Source organism: Saccoglossus kowalevskii, chromosome 10 (assembly GCF_978046115.1).
Source record: "Saccoglossus kowalevskii chromosome 10, keSacKowa6.1, whole genome shotgun sequence".
Lineage (NCBI taxonomy): Eukaryota > Metazoa > Hemichordata > Enteropneusta > Harrimaniidae > Saccoglossus > Saccoglossus kowalevskii.
In genome coordinates, this window is record NC_140650.1 from 24,320,453 (window position 1) to 24,342,672 (window position 22,220).

Sequence of the window (22,220 nt, forward strand, 5' to 3'; positions counted from 1 at the left end):
ATCACGATGATCATAAACAAACCTGGTATTTCATCGGATTTCATCAGGTAAACATTTGCGTGACTGTCGTATGTCAGTTGTTCGGGGTACGAGCAAAAGTAAGATCATTGACCAAAGCTGTCAATATAGCTAAGTGTGTTAGCGTCGTTAGAATTTCGTATTTTTTTCTATTGCCTTCGAAGACGTGTGTTAAAGGGCGGTGGTCGCCACGCCGCGTCCTGTACGATATGGGACTCATAGCGACGTATACAACGCGTGTAAAATACATAATTTGTTTACATGAAATTCGAACACGCGCTGTGCGACGCCCAACTTCCTTTAATATGTAATATGAACTAGGAGTTGCGAGTTTAGGCAAGGAAACGAAGAGCCATGCCCATTTCACCGACCCAAATTCAAGTTGGACTTCCATGCATGGAATGGTGACCGTCATGGTAAGGTGACGACAACCGTGATTTGAACACTAAATAATATATTCTTGATACTGTTATAAGTACAATGCGTGTTTCCATCGAAATTATAAACTAAAACTTGGCTGCGTCTGCAATGGTGGTCGGATAATGACTCATAGTACATACGGAGGCGTGTCATTTGCCAAAAAATAAGCAATCACAGACAATTTTGTTGTAAATATATTTACATTATCAATTTCACATTCCATCAAGATATTACATACGCCATGCAAACATTGCACTCCGAATTATCACGGTCACAGCTATAGTTGCATATTGCCTTAACAACAAGAAAATCATGCATATCTAGATTTAAAAATGATATATTTACATATTAAAACCACGTGGCAAGTATAAAGACTCGTGCGGCGTATCCGAACTATCTATTAAAGGGCGGCGGTTGTCGTGCCGCGTCCTGTTCGACATAGGACAATGGCGATGTATACCACGCGTGTAAAATACATGAAATTCGATCACGCGCTGCGCGACGACCATCGACATTCAAAGCGCGGTGGTCGTCACAGAGCGCGTGTTTGAATCGCATGTAAACAAACAATGTATTTTACACGCGTTGTATACGTCGCTATGAGTCCCATATCGAACAGGACGCGCCACGACGACCACCGCCCTTTAAGTTCTTTTCTCAACAAGATGTATTCTATTCGGGATGATAATATTCACATATCTGCAAAAATGGCAGTTCGCAGTTTTCCATATTATATAATAAAAGTATATATTGAATAGTATAACAGTAAACGCCTTTTCGACTGAGCAATAGTAGAACAACATATTGTCGCAAACAAAATAAATACATCAGTTACAAAAGCCTCCCTTCATTTCGGGTTTGGCAGTCTATAAAAGTACGATGCTGGCATTCGATTTAAAGTTTCTGATTCATAGACGTCGCTATTACAGCGGGCCATGCCACGTATTCAGTCTCGGGCCGCGCCAGCACTCAACAGATTCCCACGCATGCATGTTCAGGCCAAAACGCAGGATACGAGTACGTTGGTCGTCCAGCGTTCATCAGGTACATTTTTTTCCCACTTACGCAACCGACGAGAACTACCGTATATTGTCAAAACATTTTTTTTTCTTCATCAGAGTGTCCCGGTGACGTGCACATCGGGCAAGCCCAACTGGTGTCACGGTAAAAATGCATTGTTTTGTAGGCACGCCCTCTACGGCAGTTACTAAATGATACTATTTTCTATCATGATGCATGATGTGTATTGTATGATTTGATTCGACGTCTATGACATCACGTTCATCCTCGTCTATTTCGTCATCATCACTTGTTTCGTCGCTGTGGTTACTTGTTAAATCTAGAGATGTGTCTTTGCAATGGTCAGTGTTGGCTTTACTGGATGCAGAGTCCTTGTTGTCGTCACTTTCTGATTTTCCAGACGGCAATTCCTGTAAGAAAACAAAATGCGGTTGTTATAGAAACCGGGATGCATTCAGGAGAAGTGATGGTAATTTCTTGATTGGTTATTGTATTTGTGAGAAAAACTATGACGTCATTACAACAAAACGTAACCACGCAAATGTTTTTTAGTTTCTGTATGACGTCTACTATTCTCTTAAAAGTAGTTGTAACTTATTTGAAACAAATCTTGATTTTCACAATCCCGACGTCACTCGAATATATGGTAGACTTAGTTTATTTCTAACGTGAATTAAAGCCACATATACGTCGCGCCGTGTCATGTTCGATGTAGGGTCCCATGCACCGTATACTAGTATGTGATAAAGCGTGTAATTTACATTGTTGCTGCGCGACGACAGAGTGCTCTCAGTAAATTTACGCAACACTGGAAAATATCCCGGGATGCTATACACGCTATTGCATCTGTATACGTGCATGTCGTAGTTTTGAATACATGCGTAATTATTACGGTCGTTAGTTTCTTGACATGTTTGAAAATATAATCTGCGATATTGGACTATTAGCAACGCTATCGTGAACGTGAGTGACACGTGACAGGGCAAGTTGACTGAACCGTGCAGTATGGGATTGAGGACATTGGAACGTCGATTATTCGGTGCTATTGCACACACGACGATGTCTCAATATCTCAAGTAGTGAAATTGCTTGAAGTGTAGCTACTGATCCACTACCGAGTATCAATATACTATACACGTATCGAACCAGATGAAATATTCAAATCACTTAAAAGCATTTTCTCAGTAGTGTATTTGTGTTTGCATTTTGTATTAATATATTATCATATAGGGCTTCGAAACGTGCATAGTTATGACAATCCGTGTGAAAATTGCCATAAAAAGTGCAATAAAATCACCAATCGTCGTAATATTGCTAGTCCGTGACATTCTTAACACGTGATATTTAAATATTTATATCGATGAAACTCAATTTTTTAGTTCTTTGCAAATACTCCTGTTGTAATTTATGAAGCAGCTAGCTATTAAAACCACTTTACATCGAAAGCGATGTTTCTCCCAGAGTCGAGGCGACGCGTCTACATTATTTCGATAAATAAATCTAATCTCTATTCTACCTCACTCCTGAAATAAACATGCCAGCAATTTTAACGTTGATAACGGAACTCAGGGAAAGGACAGTATGATGTATTGACCTATTGCCAAATATCGAAACTGATTTCCCGTAACATGTTTTTTTTCAACCTAAAGGCGACACTTAGGCGACCGCCGTAATTTGACACGGGTCTGTATTTTTTGTTCAACCGACTCCCTTTTTATGGACACTTGACAAGTTTTCCGTGGTCCAATCAGTAAGCGTTGTACTTGAATTGGCAATACAAAACGAACAAGTTGACTTGGAATAGTTTAATGTTGTTGTTAGTTCTTATATTGGCAATTATTAGACAAAGGATACGCCATTCGTAATCATCTATGGGCGACATTTATGATCTATAATTTACCCGCTACGGCGCCAGTAGATGTGATAAGAATGATATGACTGGCTGACAGGTGAACCGATACCTGGCGACCAAATGCTTTTTTCGTCTAAACACAAACTGAGTTTAGGTGTTGCGTTGTGCCTGACGACCACGTCTTTCGAATAGTGACACGGAAAAGCGATCGACCCATTATAGATGTTAACAACTAACAATTAAATTAACAATTATTAAACATTTTTCACTACCTAGAATTCTGCCTTGTCAAAACTTGCAGCTGTTTTTGTTCACACGTGTTACATATGCGGTACCTAGTCACGACCTAGGGACCCAATACTGTCACGGTTTGCCGCCTAACGCCACTGTATGAATACGCGACGTTTGTAGACAGGCTGCATTCTGTTATAGTCTAATGGTATTTCCAAAGATTTCATGTTTATGATGCACATTTTATTTCAGCGAAAAAAAACACACTGAATTTAAATATTAAAAATGTCGAACATAGAACATGGGAGACGTGAAACGTAAGCGGTTTATGCGTAGGTGGATGCTTCACTTCGAAAGCCATGTTTGCCAGCCTTTTTGTACAACATTTTTCAATAAATTCTTTGTAAATTTCGACAAAATACGCATAATTTCCCATTCCCTGCAGTTCTTGTTCAAATTTATGAAAAACATAGAACAGTTTAGGTTGATTTATTTTGTGTTATATTTGGCGTTGAAATGGTTAAATTCATACAGATGATACATATGCCGATATCCTAATCGCCTCGGCTGCTAGATTTGATTGACGGAAGAATAGTTATCAATCCCACCAACACATCAAAGCAATGTTGTTACAATTATTAGAGAATGTGTAATCGTCAGTTCCTAAAATAATCACATGGTAGTCCGCCCCCACCTAGAGGTGTAAAACTAAATGACTGATACACAGTCGTTCTAGCGGACATATATGCTAAAATGTCGGCTAATTAGATTCATATGTTGATGAAAGTCAAACATTTATTACCATTATTAGTGCTGAATTGCCGTATTTGTATTGGCCTTTCATACCCTGTGGATATGAGGAAAATAATACCCTGTTTAATAGAGCTACACGCGCAAAGACCGATTATGCATTTTAGTGTTATTAGAACGAGCAATTGAAGCTGATACCCGTGGAAAAATACATGATTATAAAGCATCTATTCATGCTGATTCACCGCAGAAAGAGGGTTCTCTAAGTGAAACACCCCAATAATATTCAACACAAAGTTTGAGTGGTAAACTGCAGGCAGCTTACCACAAATAATATACGAGGTGTTGCTCGCAAATGTGTTTCCGAGTTCCTCTGATCTAACCATATTTATAATTCGGCACAGTGTGGCCAATGTGTCGCAGGCAGAGGTTTCAGAGTTTCCGGACCTCGCCGTCCTCTTGATTCACTCACTGTGTGACCGAGTGTTGCAGACAAAAACCTTTTCGGGTATATCTGATATAACAAAGATCAGCACAGTGTGGGCGGGGTGTTGCGGGTAGGGGTTCCCTACATATCAGCACAAAGCATGGTGAAGCGAGAAAGGGATATATATATTCCCGAGTTATCTAAACATTCTCGTAACTATATGCACAAAATGTGGTGAGGTGAGGGAGGGAATAATTGTTCTCTGGTGCATCTGCAAACTTGAATCTAATGCAATTGTAATCGAGGTGGTGCAGGCCGATATGTTCCCGAGTTTCGCTAATCTAACCGTCCAACTAGACCGGGAGCTATGAGTGTTTTCGAGTATCTAGTCTAAACACCCTCAAAATTCAACACGGTGTAATAGATATGAAGATGATGACAGTTGTGCGTTCGGGTTTCTCTGGACTAACACCTTGCCGGCAGAAGTGATCCCGAATTCTTGTGAGGACGGATAGAGTTCACCACAAAATGAATGTACGTACATATGAAGTCAGAAGGGATTACCGGTATTTTTGTTTTAGTCCTATACATGAGCACAGAATTGTGAATTTACTGTTCATATATCGCTAAAATATAGTTTATGTGTATTACCTGTTTGAGACGTCTCCACTTTGCTCTTCTGTTTTGAAACCACTTTGCTCTTCTGTTTTGAAACCATGTTTTTACCTGTCGACAAAGAAATTGCGATTGTTAAATTTCACAGTATGATGTAGCCACTCAGATAGTTGTACAGTCCCACTGGCAGAAAGACATTCTGTATCGGTCGGCCGCTACTCGTTCACAGTGTCAAGGGGGATTGCAAATTATTGCTAATTATTTACACAATAAAAAGCAGACTGGTAATGAAGTGAATACACTTCTAATGTTTTCTAAAGGTACATTTACAATAAATAAATAAATAAATAAATAAATAAATAAATAAATAAATAAATAAATAAATAAATAAATAAATAAATAAATAAATAAATAAATAAATAATAAATAAATAAATAAATAAATAAATAAATAAATAAATAAATAAATAAATAAATAAATAAATAAATAAATAAATATTCTACGTGCACTTGGAGAAACGACGAATAAAATAATGATCATGCAATTAATTGCAGACTGTCGACACACCAGTCTGTCGCAGATCCACTGAAAGATGAATTGAATAAAACCTGTGCTGACGGTCGCAACGCGGCATGTTCACACGTTTCGTAGGTACTAGTAACTAAAGATTTAAAAACCGCGGTCTATCTTCATTTCGTCTCACAATCAAAAATCATTAGCCAAGTAATAAACTACTGGAATGATGCAAGTATCGCTTATCGTGTTTTTCTTGTGAAACTAATTGTTGTCGGTTTGTGTGTGTAAATATAAGATCCTATTTATGTGTCATTTTCTCGGAGATGTGAAACTCGAATATAAAGGGACCGGAAAAAAAAACCATTAAATAACCCACTCGCTGGAAAAACAAAACAACTCCAGCATTCTGGCATTTGAGTCTTCAAAATAGGCGAGGATCTATATTTATACCGTCGATGGTGCTTCTTCCAATGTTAAAAACGTCAGATGAAGTATTGATCGCCTACCTGTCTCTCTGTAAGTTGCAGTGACTTCGCTAACTTTTTCCTTTCTGGTGGTGAAAGATACTTTTGGTTTTCAAACTTCTTTTCCAACTCTACAGTTTGGTCGTTTGAAAAACGGACCTGGCCTCCCTTGCGTTTGTGTAGTGGTCGCTGTATGAACGGATTCCAAATCATTGGTTTGCCTGCCACGACTGCCGGAAACAAGATAAAACAAACAGCGTGAGAAAACAATTACACATATAATAATAATAGACAGGAAATACTGAATGTGTTCGTTGTTAATATTTCGATTAAGACCCTGCATAAAACACTGAATGTGTTGGGGGTAAACTCAATGCTCGCTGATTTGAAAATATTACATACCCTAGCTGTTCGAGCTAAAAACCCATTAAAAGCACACAGTCAAAATGGAAAAAAAAATGTAAATTGTAAATGCTAAATTTCAACTTTTGTTGTAGCTGTAAATCGGGACCGTGTATGTTGATGTTAAATTCATCGATTCAGTCTTCGACAACATTAGTATAAAATACAATACCGCGACATAGGCGGGCCTAAGCTGTTGAAAAAAAAAACACACACACAAAAAGCCACCCGAAGGGCAAACACGTTCCAACAGTGTTCTTTCGAGATAACTTTTATTCATATATTTGGAGAATAAAACTTGCCACTCCCCGTCAACATACAGACACTGTGTATACAACCATTCGGTCACCCACCCAATGGACCGAACCGGTGATCCTTCCTCTGCGTATTGACTTTGACTCGGGTTGCCTTCTCAGACGGTCTGTAGTAGTCACTTTGGGCACCGTCCCGTCCCATCGTGTCGAGGGACGGTATTTCGGTTTTCGAGTCTGCACATTTTACTATGCATTCCATTGTTTCATGACGATTTAAGGGGAAGAGAAACACATAAGACGTCGAATGTCTAAATAAACTTGTAATATTTTACTAGAATTAACCGTAGGGCATCTAATCCACGCGGCCCGTTGTCTCCGTCTACTGTTGACTTATCCTGCAATTGACGCCTGATTCCTAATTTCCGATATTTGGACTACAGCTTTTGGGTTAAAGAAACAATATAGTCGGAGTATGCACACATCTGATGCGGCTGTCCATTAAGTTAACCGGCTTATTCACTAAATCTCGGCTCTTTTATACGACACAGGAACTTGTTCAGAAACTAATAAATTGGCTACACGTAAAATCCACCATGGTGTGGCTCGACGCTAATTGACACGTTTGTGTCGGTAAGCTACCGTTTTCATATTGCCTTTTTTGTTTAGCATCGTTTAAGCGTTAAAATTGATCTTTTGTTGGCTCTAAAAAGGTGAAACACTTTGGTAGGCTGACAAACTGATCGGCCCAAAACGTCTCCATTGTTCCGATTGTTTGATAATTACACCTTATACATGATGGTTTCCCGTCCGTTGATCAAGAAGCCCCGGGGTCAGGATCGATTCCTATCAAAATCGCCGATCTGTTACACGATAGTCCCATGTTCGTAAATTTCCCTGATTTGATCCGTCAATTTTACTTTTATTCTAGGATTCTTTCATTTGCCGATACTACTAATACGGCGTTATACCGAGATACTCGGAAACCTACTCGATTCCTATGAAAGTCGCGTGCAAACCAACACAGAATGTTGCATTCCCTACTACACGTACTTGTGACACACGAGCGCGACATGCGAAACAATTGAAAACAAATGTTTATAGGTGAATTTGTTTAGGAACAAGGACAAAGCTAATATTGATTTGTTTTTTGTTTTTTTCATTAATTTGAAAAACGTAAAAAATGACACGACTTGGTGAACTACTAACTTCGGTTTCTGATGTTTCAATGACTTACTAACAATGGAAATTTGTATTCGCATACTGTTACGTCTATGGCTTACAATTAAAATTATGTTTATCAATTGGTTTATGATTCGGTCTAAAAAATATAGCTAAAAAATAGCTCCAGGATTAGAGCCACAAATAACAAAAATGTTATAAGGCAAAAAATGTATTTGATACCCCAGCTATAAGATGGCAGAAATCATTTTCTAGTTTTCTACGGAAACGAACGTCGTGCATTTTATTATGCACATCACATTTTCTAGGTTGGGATTTTAAAAATAAAGTTGAAGACAATTGTTATCGCTTCTGTGTTATTATTGTATTTGAATTTTGAAAACATATCTGCTTAGAAAATTGCGCATACCACAACCTCGTTGTGTTGAATATAGAGAGAAGCTAATAAGCACGTTCATTGTTCAAATTCGTAATAATTACACCGAGAATTAATTAATAAATCACGGAACTACATTTTACTAACACAATAAGTGGAAGTTGCTGAGTATTGGGCTTCGGTATGCATATCGTGACTAATCATTCCTATGTAACGCCCACAAGATTTCTCCACCGGATTTCCTAACAATGAGAACACGATCAGTTGTTTCCCCTTGATTGGTCTATTTTTGAGCATTTCCCAACGTCGTGCATTTCTTCGATAAGACATCTGGTGGTTATCGTTTTCAGCACATCCATGTATTGCAAATCAATTCAACATAAGTGATATGAGATTCGGATCGAAAAGGAAATCAAATCGCATGCAGTCTTGTGATATACTAGGTGTTTGACATGCGGAGTTTTTTTTGCACTAAGGCTATCACACAGCCGTATGTCAGTATAACTCCTGGTCACCTTTGCTGGGTCCATTTTTTTTGCGCATGTGCAAACACTACGACGGTGAATAAATATGATATTATTGGTGCCATACTGATGGTAATGCCAGTCTAATGGGGACTGAAAGATGTAGCCGGACAAAGAGAGTTGATAAGATTGTCGTGGGTTTCTACGGTAACGTAAAACTTCGGCGGATTTTGGTGTGTCGGCATTTTATTGGCTTCGACCGATCTCGCTGTTATTTTGTTATATGGTTCGGACCTGGTACCCAATCAGGAGATTTGACACTTGACACTGAGCTTAATTTCGGGCGTGAAACGGTATTTAATGATTTTGATTTTGGATTGTTGAATTTCCGGTTTGCTCCATGTATAAACTTGTCGTTGTCCAGCTGTCTATGCTGTTAGTGTACTTGTAGTCTGACAGTAGCCTTCATATTTTGATAAATCGGTTCGGTACTAGATAATAATGAGTGAGTGGCGATAACTGGCCAATTGACGACATATTGACGATACGATTATTGCAATCAATCAATATGCCTAATATGATTGATAACCGATATCAGTTATTATTATAGGCGGCAAATAATATTTTTTTAGACTTTAATTTAAAATATGAGTATAATAATGTGTACTAACCCAGTGCTTCGTGCCGATCCAGAAAACTGTGAGAATAGTGTTGATCTGGGCGACTGTATGGATAATAGAACGGCGAACTGAACGCACTCCCGGCATAACTTATGTGCGCTGCGGGTGCTGATAACGGCAGCGTGCTATGTTCGTAATAAGGGTAGTGTCTATATGTGCTCGCTGCGCCAATGCTTGCTGTAGGGATGGTCGGCGTCGGCCTCGCCGGGCTTGTGTGCGTGTGTCCGAGAATATTTTCGATGTAGAACGGTGTCGTTTGATGGTGTACCGCGGCGGCAGGTGCTGGTTGGTGTTGGATGGCTTGAACGGTGGGTTGCAGTGGCGTGGGAGCGTACACAGCCATGTTAAGTCCGTTGAATCCAGTGGTAGGCACAGCTGATTGGTGATACTGCATAGCAGGTAGCTGCGAAGATACACGAAAATATGAAGGAACAAAATCACCTTCCGTTTGTTCAAGTATATAAATACATATATGAATGCACACAATATATGGGGAGCAGAGCTGATTTTGAGGCTGCTCGGGGGTCTATTGTGTGGATTGAGTGTCTACTGAGCAATTATTAGTACATGAGAGGGGCGGAGCCAGGAAGAACAACATATTTGCATAACTTTCCTAATACGCCACTAATTGAGCGAGGCGCTTGTCGATTGGCCTGTCTAATACTTATTAACTGTACGAATGTTTGACCAGTAAATTCATAGAGGCCGTCCCAAGCCAGTCGATAACTAAACGCAAATAATTGCGATAGATTGATTAAACGTAACTGGAAGAGCTGGTTAAACAGTTGTCACCACTCCCCGCAGAATGCACCCGATGTACCCAGCATAACATCTACAGAACACGGCTACATATATAGTATCATAATTTTAACAGCGTAATATATAATTTGGGTAATTTACTCTATTTTTTCGGAGGTGAATTACTACATTATATTTGTCGTTAGCATCAGCAGGAAGTCAGAGAGTAAATTTAACAGCCGAGTAGACTCACAGTTCGTTCATCGGGTATAATGTGTGTACCTAACTTTTCCTACTTTTCCCTTAACACTGCGCTTTAAATGGCGATTAAAGCAATACAACGCACAGCACGCCTGACCAATAGTCTTTGCTTCCCTAATCAAAACGCCACTTGTTTGTCGATTATTCAACTCCGCGGCGCCAGCCCTCTTCAAGCCGATCTTCTAAGCTTCTCTGTCGTGTCTCTGTTTGTTTTGGAAGGATCCTTTTTTTTTACTTCTAGCGTCATGGTGCATAACACTGTATTCGGAACCGACCACCTTTGCAGGGTATCTATAGTTGTAGCAACATACGTACTTACAATGAAAAGCGTGGATTTTAAATTTTGACCTAACTGCATTTTAACATTTCCGCAACGACTAAGTTAAGTTAACTAAAAATGTCTCTCATGGGAATCATACACAGAAGTTAGTTTTCTCTGTCACAGCAAGTCACATCCCGAAAGTCATGGTCATTGTCTCGCGCGTCGAACGAATCACATTGAGCGAATCAAGTTGTATCCAGAACCGACACATGCAAAAAGCGTTTAGAGTTAGTCTTATCTATCTGAGCCCCCCCCCCCCTTTAAGGAAATCTTCAAAAATGACTTGTAGTTGAAGAGCTACTTTGAAGAGAATTGACCCGAGAAAAATATACAGTGCTAGAAAAACATACTACATAATCCCCAGTAAAGGAATCGCTAGCTGGCGCCAACAGAGGGACTCATAAGTCTGCCCAACCGTAAACCGAATTATTTTAGCACTGCCACGGTATACCAGTATAACCAGCCAGTTATTAAAAACACGTATTGAGAAGACAAGTGAATTTTATTTTATTGTTAACATGTGTGAGCCAGATTGTCGTAATTAAGTCAGTTCATCACCAACTTGTATGGATGTCTATATCCACGGATGCACAATGAACGTCGGCTTATTGACACGATCATCACAGGCTCGATGACTGCGTATGAATAGTAATATAATACCCGTTTGACAAACCTTTTTAAAAAAACCAAATCACCGTGACACCATGCAAGAAGTCGGAGACTTCAAATATAATTTAAGGGTAAGTTTGTCTTAATCCACATGACACCGCCCTACCGTGCACATACACTTCAGTTGCGTACATCACCTACCCGGGGCGGTGCAAGTGACGTAAACCAAATATGACGCCTCGTCAATTAACCGTGTCACGAATGTCACGGGAGACGTCGGTGAACATGGTGATGACATCAATCACAAAACTGTTTATTGTACGTATTAGAGTTGCGTTACAATTATGGTATGTACTATATATATATAGTGTAAGTGGAAATTCAAAACGATCTAGTTGAATCTGTCAATTATTAATCCCCTACCTCCGATACATTCCTATTTGCGTCATTATTGATAATAATAATAAAGGGACTTGAGAGATTCAAGTGCATTGCATCGATTTCTAAACTACACAAGTCTTGGTTTGGCCATAGAGCACCATGAGTTGGCTAAATATCTCCAACGCTAGTGCGACGGGACCAGTTCGCATCTACCACATATGTATGTAGTATATGCTTTGTGTACATGGAGTTACGAAGCGCTAACAGACAACGCTCAGTACCGTTACACCTGACGCCATCACCTGCTAGGCATTCCGCGAAGCATGGCAGGTCGAACACCGGGGGGTGTCGACGGTCAGTGGTCAACACCTAGCGAAGGCCAATAGGGAGTATAATTCATCGTATTCTCCCATTATGCTCCCATTATTTATTGAGGATATGAGGTTCGGGACTGTCAGTTAAAGTCATATTTACTGCCGTAACTGCGCGTTGTCTGGCAATCAATGAAAAGAACGTCGCTATAAACGTTTGTTTATTTGGAAAAATCTCTACCAAATAAGGAAACGATAATGATGACTTTGCGCCAGTTCATGGCAAATTAGAATACACAGTCGGGTTTTTGTATATAAATATACCAAAACAATACGTATTTTCCGCTTTCAAACTTTATATCGTAGCTTTCAATTTCCCCGAGGATCTTCTTTCTAGATTTGTCACCTATTATGCGTTCAACCCGGTCAAAAAGGGATCGTTTTAATACAAACACAACGCAACCTGTAAATTACAGTGAAGCGACCTGTGGCCCGAAAGGCAGAAGACGGACACAGCGCCAAACAGTGTTACGCTTTACTTTACTTTGATGAATAGGTCTAAAGTTTAATTTTTCGAGAAAAAAAATCTTATCTCTATGGATATGTTGTTGAGCGGAAGTGTACTTTGCACTAATTTCTATTTTATTGTTATTTGTTGCCGAGATGCCGCTGTGTTAAGTCGATTGATGGCTATCTTACAGGTGTGACAATTTTCGGCATTTAGAATTTTCTGCATTGCCAGCAAGTCCGCACTGTTGGTGATTGACAGGTGTTAGAAACAATACATTTTGTGTTATATCCTTGCCTGTCCTCGTGACTACATGGCTACATATCTGGTAAAATACGCTGTGTAACATACTACAAGGCCCTAAATCGTCTCGCGTCTGGCGTGTTATATCCATCACCCGACTACATTTATTGCTCTTAGTAGCACTCTCCCGGTTATGAAAACCTGTCCGCTACAAATGTTATTCAACGTTCAACACATAAGATATAATGGTGAATTTTATCCTCCAGGACCACATTTCAACGTTATACAGCAACTTGAATAGAAAATTGATAAAAACTCAAGTTTAGATAATTGTAAAAAAAAAAAAAAAAAAAAAAAAAAAAAAAAAAAAATCGGGAGCTACCTATACACCAAAAATTATGGTTGTGTGGAGTAAAAATTCAGCGTTCGATTTGTATCACAATCAATACTAGTGATTTAGTATTAAATTTGATTGTAAATTAAGATGAAACATTGTTAATTTAATTACATGATTTTTAAGAATTTTCAGGACAAAATAATGGGCTTCAATGGGTTTCTAGAAGGCGCGTTACCATTCTGATAAGAAGTACATCACAGCCGATCAAAGAAAGCAGTTATTACAATATATATATATATATATATATATATATATATATATATATATATATATATATATATATATATATATATTTACTTTGTGAAAAAAAAATGTAGCCAGAAATCTTCAAGTATATGGTTGCCATGTCTGGAGATGTTACTTTGGAGCCAATGGTCTGATATCGTGTGTTTGACGGTATACGCGTCGATAGGTAAAACAATAGTGCGTTCATTTGAATTTGGGGACGAGTGGAAGAAGTGTACTATTTTAGAGTGTCTTGAAATTATGCCGTATCTTCGCTGCAATATGTGAAAACTCCGAAGTTCCGTTTTCGAGTCCTATCTTTTAAATCGGTGCAATAAGAAAGTTATATTCTGAGTGTTAGATCAAGAACGATGCATTTTATAGACGATGAAATGTGTTTAAATTGTTGTCGCGAGAACACTAATGCCAATATCAACGACGTGGAAAGCTTCCCGGTTCCACATTCGATCGATTACCACTGCCACTTTCATGTTTGAATCGAAATCATCGCGCCCTATACGAGGGTGCGTCAAGTAGAACATAGTCAAGGATATCGGCCGATTTAGTAATCGCTATTGAAGACAGCTAATATATACAAAATACGAAAAATACGAGCATGGCTGGATCTATCAATGCACGCCATTCATTCAACGACCTTTTAATGCGAGTCTGAAAACGTGATATTTTTTGATATAAAGGGGGAGGTCAACAGCTGAGATGTCATCAAGTTGAAAATCTCCTTCACAGAGCGACAAGGACAAACGAAATAATATAGCAGACGCTTTGGACAGACGGGTAGGTATTCTTTATCAATTTAGTTTTTAGCTTAGCGTGCGTGGAGTGGCCACTAATTGTTACTTTAGACAGCTCACTAAACCCGGACTACGAATACTTCAAAACGTCATTGATGTATGTATGTAATGATTGACACCGGGGAATTGAAAAACAAATTCCGAAAATGGTTACAATTGGTTCTAGTCTAGATACGATCACTGTCCACCGCATTGATCGTATCCACAATGTGCGAGTGACATCTAGTCAACCAACGATGTTTCTCTCATCTGACATATCTATGGGTGATAAACACTGCAGTAAGTTTCGATGATTAGTAGGGAAGCCGACATTTAGGTCTTATGACTGAATACATACTGAAACTAAAATAAAACAAAACATGACTTTGTATCGGTCAATAAAAAGTCGACTATTGCGTTCTTCTGACACCTGTTTATTGAAGGATGAAGTGGCGATAACGCCACGGTTCACCACAACGACCACATAATAATCTAAGTTCGGTCCGATTAAATGCTATCCATGACGAAAATCGTTCTGAACATATTTAATTTTCTTGCAGGAACGGGAATCAATATTAAACCGAATGGCTTAAAATGCCGACGGTTTTAATTTGAAAGTTCATTAACTGAATTACAATATTCGCGTGTTTCAGTCAGTATTATTGTCAGGATTGAACTTATAGACAATTTCTTCCCGTATCTCTGTCTTCAAGTTATTATAAGCTGTTATTTATTCAGTGGCGATTCTTTTAAAACATATTACTCGAACTCTCTAAACAGTGGGATGTGATGCACGTTTTCTTCAAATTCCACGTATATTACGTAACCACTAGCATCTACTGAAATGGTTGTTACTGGAACTTTCACAATAGCTAGGTTTCGATAAGTGTTCCTTCAACATCAAAAAAAAAAAAAAAAAAAAAATATTTTCATTCTCCAACTTCTTGTGTTCCATCACTCATATATGCACGGCGATTTGAATTTGTATCGACGATGCTCCATTCTAAAACCAAATAGTTTTTCCATGCTCCAGCCTAAAACTGTTTTGATTATTGTCACACCAACATCAATCGTACAACGGCATATATTTTCATACAGCTGTGTGATATTTTGCGACATACATAGAAGGGAAGGGGCATGTTCTTGGTGTTACGATACTTTTGACTATTGATGTTCTGTGCACATTCTCGTTGTACGTATGTGTTACATCGACGTACAACTTCAAGTTCACTGTCGAGGTATGACATTCCTAGCCTTGGGAACCATTACCAAGTTGACTATCATGTGATAGAGAATTGTTGACGTACGGTACGCATAACGTGTGAAATTGACCGTTAGAAGTGAACTTAGTGGGCCATTTCACCAGCACTTTCAATCTCTTTACTAGATCACGCATGTAAAAAAAAACTCCCTCCCGAAAAGATTTTTATGTTTTTGGGAAAGTCGGGAGCTATTGAAGTTCGGCTCACCGGATGGGGAGAAGTCATATTGAAAATGAATGTGAATCAACGACATAGGCATTCTAATTTGCCAACTGGTTAGTGTGTATGTAAGAACGGCAAAACCGCCACGCACAAAGGGTTCGGAGACTCAAACCTAGGCAACCATGAAATTGGCGTGAAATTGGCATGAAATCAACATTCGTAGCATGAAACATACACTGTACTTGTAATATACACTAGAAAAAAGTACAGAACTGGACTGACCCATCCATGTAATGTCTTCATCGTAGCGCATGGGTGTGTCGGTTACTGAGAAATGAAAAACACAGTATTAGGATAAGCCGGGCAGCCATGTTGCTGGTGGATTGATCCTTTGATTCTATACGCGTGCATGAGACCGTGAAACGACTTTAAACGTTACAAAACAACCACTTAAGACATTAAATGCTCGATTGCGCAAAGTAAAAAGTCGGGGTACGAATACTGCACCGACTGTAAATGGCTAATGACATCCTAGTTAACTGGATATGATAATCGATTTAAGCACTATGGTGCAGTTAAAACAGATTTCGTGTGCACAATGGTAGATGATGACAAGACAAATGCCTGGTCCTCTCAGCTATCAGATCAACTGAGCATGACAGAAGAATTGTCTGAGACCAAACAAGCAAAGACACGGATACTTACCTTCAACCTATTATGGCTATTGGGAACTGACAGCATGACGTCATGGGTTGCATGATATACGCGCGAGCGAGCATTGCGTTTGAATTCCATGTGACAATTAGATTTTAGCAGCAAATTAAACAATGCATTCCAAAGCGAATGCGATGCTTGCTCGCAAATGAACGTGATGCCGTGATGCCGGTCCACAAATGTCGTTCTGCCGGACTATAAACCGGAATGTGACGCCGGTCCACAGACACGCTATGTCACACCGACACCGCGACCATCGTACATTTGAGTATTTACAAACAGAACAATTAGTTGATTATTTCGTCAAGGAAGACGCTAATTATAATTATGTCTGACGAGTATTGGCGCACGATTCAAACGAATTTATTACCATCATGATATCAATATCATTTCTGGTGAACGGCGCGTTTATATTAAAGCGACTCCGCGTTTAGGCGATTATTAACATTGGCAGGATAGCATGTCTATAGAAAATTAAAAAAAAAAAATCTAATTGGAATTATAAACTAGAAAACGGCGCTGATAATCAATCTCGTAATACCACTGACACTGTATAAATCGATCATTTTCTTCTTGAACAATAATTAAACAGCCATCGCAAACGAACAAAACAATCTATAATTGCAAGACAATTTCTCCTCATAAGCTGTGACTTTGCCTTCGATAACAGCCTAGTACTATATCAGGGTTTAAATATGCAATAGGTGATTTTCCGTACAACTGCGAGATCTCGCGAGATGCATGAAAGACGCGCGTCGAACGTCTGCCGCAAAAATCGAACGATTTGATTTTGAACTCGAATTTCTTTATTTCGTAGCTCACATCGACCGGCCGATCTTTGGCAGAGGAATATTGCATTCGAATATCCCCACTTAATCGAAATTGCCCATCATCAAATGTGGACAGCACATTATTGACATGGAAATGTTCCCCAAAATACTTTCGCGTTTGTCGAATCTCACGCGATGTTTGACGCCACTACGACGCTATGACCTTTGTTTGTCCTGTTTTTACGTTCGATTTCACGAATAACGCGTGATTCTGGCAGTGAACGGAAAATGGTCTATTAACTACTAGATAAAACAACGCAGTAGAACGACATAATCAGAGATATATTTATAATAATAGGTGAACCAGATATTCAATTATTTGACACTCCACTTAACCAATTCTGTCTGGTCTGACCATCGCTTCGTGATCGCCATAGTAACTATCCGAGAGCGCATACTACTTGGATGACTACTTCCTGTTTGGATGGCAACCTTATTTACATTAACACGACGCCGTGCCGTTGTCACAAGTCAATTACAGTAATTTGGATTATACACTAGGGTGTGTGTTGAATGTTGATAATGGCAGTGAAGTTTAAATGGAATTCTTGAAGATACAAAATCCCAGATGTGTAGTCACGGTCAGTCACGGTGATTGCAATCCGTCATTCAAAATGTTTTCGTTGGCATAACAAAAAATGTAACTATATTGCAATGTGGGCCTCGAATCGATGGCAATATTGTTACCATACCGGAGGGGGGGGGGGATTATCGCATATACTGGGCTCAAAATATGAGATATTAGTTTGGACACATCAATATTTTGTTTACCCAGTACGAACTACATACTAGTATGTTTTCTTTCACCTTATATGAAGGAGAAAGGATCCTTTTACCGTTATTTTTTCGTGAAGGTTTGAGCAATTTCATGGTAATCACACATTTTATCTGGATTTTGTGAAAAACAGAGTAAGCTACCCCCACGTTGTAAATGACAAGAAAAAAACTGATGGTCTGTTTTAAAGTTATCCATCTAATCACTTATCAATAGCACCCAATAATAATAAGTTTTATCAGAATTAATACGATATGCTTAGAAAGACGGGGTCATTCGAGCGAAATCAACACATCTATATATTGATTGTCTACTAGTAAATTGAAAATCGAGGTCATTCAATGATATGTATATTCATTTTTCCGTGACTGACCTCGAAAATACTACAGCTGCTGACACTATTGAAACAACAATGACCCGCGACGAAGTGACAACGCCAGTTAGTCATATATATGTGTACATTAACGGTATATGACTGCGTTTACACATGGCTCGCTGCGTGTCTGGAAAGATTGAGCGGATACAAACGTGAATGAGCCGGTGGAAATCCTGAAATACTATTAATAATAAGACGGTGCTACTTATCCGAAACTTGTTACTATGTAGTCTAGTTAGGGTTGATCAGTGGACTGTATTTTGTTGGAAAAGGTACTTTAATATGGTTCATGCAAATAATGCGTTTAATGTCTTGGGTGTTTTTTTTCTTATAGTCTTTGTACTGCATTATCATTGTTTTCAACTTTACCTTTAATAATTCACCGCTTTTGTTATATATATTTTCTACAGCGCATTTATACCAAAGTTGAACGGGTTAAAAATGTTCTATAGACATTCTGGCCTGCTCGTTTTAATCATCGCCTAAGCGCGGGTACGTTTCAAAAGAAACGCACATACTTTACCAGAAATGATATTGATATGATAAAGAATTCGTTTGAAACGTGCGCTAAGAATGAAATAGATCACGTCTGACATCCGCATAATACGATGTTTAAAGCAGAATTACATTTTTCCCTCTCAAAGAAATGAATCCGTACAGAAGGGAGGAGCGCACTTGAGATTAAATGGCATGTATAAATAACCCCGCTGAATCGTTTTGACTGCTCCAATGCCGTCGTGAAAGCGGTATTCATATTAACTGTGAGCCATTAACAAGTGCGCCCATTGTAATGATGTGCTTGATGCGACGTTTTGTTATGCATAAAGCACGCACGCACGGACGTGGGTATCCTAGCATAAAGTCCTCGTCTCTACTCATTTCTTCCTCGGGTCTAATTCAACCTGTCCACTGCCAAAACGAGTAATGTTGACTTTCGCCCCAAATTTGAGTCCATTATTATAATTATATTCTTCCGTATAAATATTTGTTTTTCACACCAACGTCAAATTTTGCAATGCAGGTATCCTGAATCGCTGATTTAGTATACGATATTTTCCCGATATTGTACGGTATGATTTGCACCATGCAAATCAGAAAACAGAAATATTTGATAGCTAGCCGTCAGTTTTATGCTGGTGAACAATCTTGTGTCATATTGAGCCCTATTTTCGCGACACTGTGGAATATTCATCACGTTCTGAACTGGTCGATAACAACAGTTCCGGAACTGAAACTGGACCCCTTAAACTGAAGTAAACCAACGAATTAATTACGAATTGCAAAGCACCGAGTCTGGGTTGTTTTTGTTATTATACACAACGTACGATATTACTTCGATATATATTTATTGACTGCATGCGCACCGTAATTGATGTCATCAAATATCAGAACAATTAATATTATTATTATTATTAATTGATTGTAACTATGGAAATATGAAAGATGTTATTTCTAAAAATGTCAGTTTTAATTCGTCACTTTGCCCATAATTGGAATCAATTTCTCTCTCAATAGGTATAGTGCGCACACAGTTAACGAACATATTTTCGGGAAATCGGCGATTGTGTCAAAAGAGTCCTCCAAACACATGTAACCTCATGCCATTAGAACTTGAAGTGGGTCCAATTTAAAACGCGCGTTGGGATTTTTCATTTGTTGGTCATTTTTCGTAAGTTTTTTTAGAGAGTACTTGACAGGTGCAAAGAGTGTGAACATTCACAATTAAAATCCAAGTTATTGAGATGCTATCCGTAACCTCCTCTTCGTATGAATGGCGTTGCCACTTCCATGTTTCATTTACGACAGTCATCGATTCGACTAAAGCATGACGATTTTTGTTGTTAACAAACTAGCCATCGTACTTATTTAGAATATTTAGATATATTCCAATTAGGGAGAAGAATTTTTGCAAAGACGGCCCACTTAACCCATCCACTTTACCGCATATTGTATCGGCAATTAACTGTAACTACCGTCAGTGAAGACGGTGACTGAACGCAATTAAAAACAAGCTCCGTCCCTCATTTCCAAATGACGTCTCTAAAGGAGACCTGATTGATCGAAACTGTATGCACCGGCACATCAACTTTATTGGTCGGGTGCTGCAATGATTGAGCGACTTTTTCTGAAAATAGATGAACAGTCACGAGTGCATGGAACTTGATCATATTGATGTGACAACTTAACGATATTTACCATCCTCATTGCCGGTTTGAATCGGTGATGCAGAAAACGAAATGATTTTTAAAAAGAATTCACCATTTTAATAAACAATTAAATAAATTATAAATATGTAGTTATCTGGACTTTAAATATAAAGGTATAGCTATATAGGATACTCGATGGAGGAGCTACCGAGGCTACAGCAGCCTACCGATACATGGCCCTAATCTCGTACAAAACACGACTTAACATTCTGAAAATGTTTATAGCTTTGTTTTGGGAAGGTAAAACAAAATAATCTCACCAATAGCTCGGTCCATTTGATATTTACTGATTTTTCGATATCAAATACTAGCAACTACACTTCGACATTAATGACCGACAGAGGATCGTGAATGGTCTATACTTCGTCGCAAAACTTAAAACGGTTCGATTTTTTAAAGATGTTCTGCATTACACTGATGTTCAAGCCCTGTATTTTGAACACCACATAGGGAATCTATATTTCTTTCTTCAAAACAGTGAGTAAATCCAGCATGGCGTCTTTTTCTGTGGAACACGTGGGCTAGGTAAACAACAAAAATGGAGTACAATTTTCTTTAATCAAAAATGAATTCAAATTGTTCTAAGGTGGTCATTTTATATGTATTCGTATGTGAATAAATAAATACTAAGTACGATTACCTCTATGTACATCGCCGAATTCATCCGTTCATACGGGCCCCATTGAATAATATCGTAACATTCTTGTACGTGTATTCACAGTGACGGATATTGCGAAACTGCTCGCGAATTCATTTACGGACAGCAATGCTCATTTTACACGAATCAAAACAAAACAAATTGATAATGGTGATGATGATTATTAAATAGACAACGACAAACTCGTGTCAACTTTGACCGTCACGGCGGCGCTGCTACTTGAAATCGTCGAACCACAGAGAAAAACAAACATGGTGGCAGTTTTATAGCCGTTCTAAAAAAAAGTTACACGTTCGTCAGGAGCGGACAGTTTTTATGTGTAAACAGATTTAATAATTCTCACGTACGGTTGACAGAAATACTATCGGTAATAATCATTTCCATTTATTAATTGCCAAATCTTGACTTCATAAGTGAACCAACACACTTCATTCGAAAACTTCAATGTCCGTGTTTTTAGCGTGTTGCCAACATACCCAGTAATGACGCGAAGCATCTACACGATCCCACTCATTATCAAAGATGTATATCAGAATCAGAAAAGCTTCATATAAACGAAGCACTCAACACTGGGCCATGACGTCAGTCTTTTTGGCGCCCTAGAACCACCCTACAATGCAATAGACAATACAAGTAAGAAGACTATATTAGCAGAGATAGCAGTAATGAGGCAGGGGGGCGACAATCGTGTGTGTATAGTCAGATTTTAATAGTCCCTCGTCTGGAGCTGCAACGCCTTGTTGAGAAAAAAAAAACGAAATTGTTTACCTCGAAACTTTCAA

The 22,220-nt window shown here is 38.7% G+C and overlaps 1 protein-coding gene across 1 annotated transcript; it reads right to left on the reverse strand.

Annotated features, from left to right (window-relative positions):
- Positions 1 to 1,300: 1,300 nt before the first annotated feature.
- On the reverse strand, positions 1,301 to 10,099 carry hhex (hematopoietically expressed homeobox; the record flags this gene model as incomplete). The annotated part of the gene is given in 3 exon segments (NM_001164930.2): positions 1,301 to 1,868; positions 6,356 to 6,543; positions 9,660 to 10,099. Coding segments are annotated over 3 exon segments (804 nt in total), but the record flags the coding sequence as incomplete, so codon positions are not given.
- Positions 10,100 to 22,220: the final 12,121 nt, after the last annotated feature.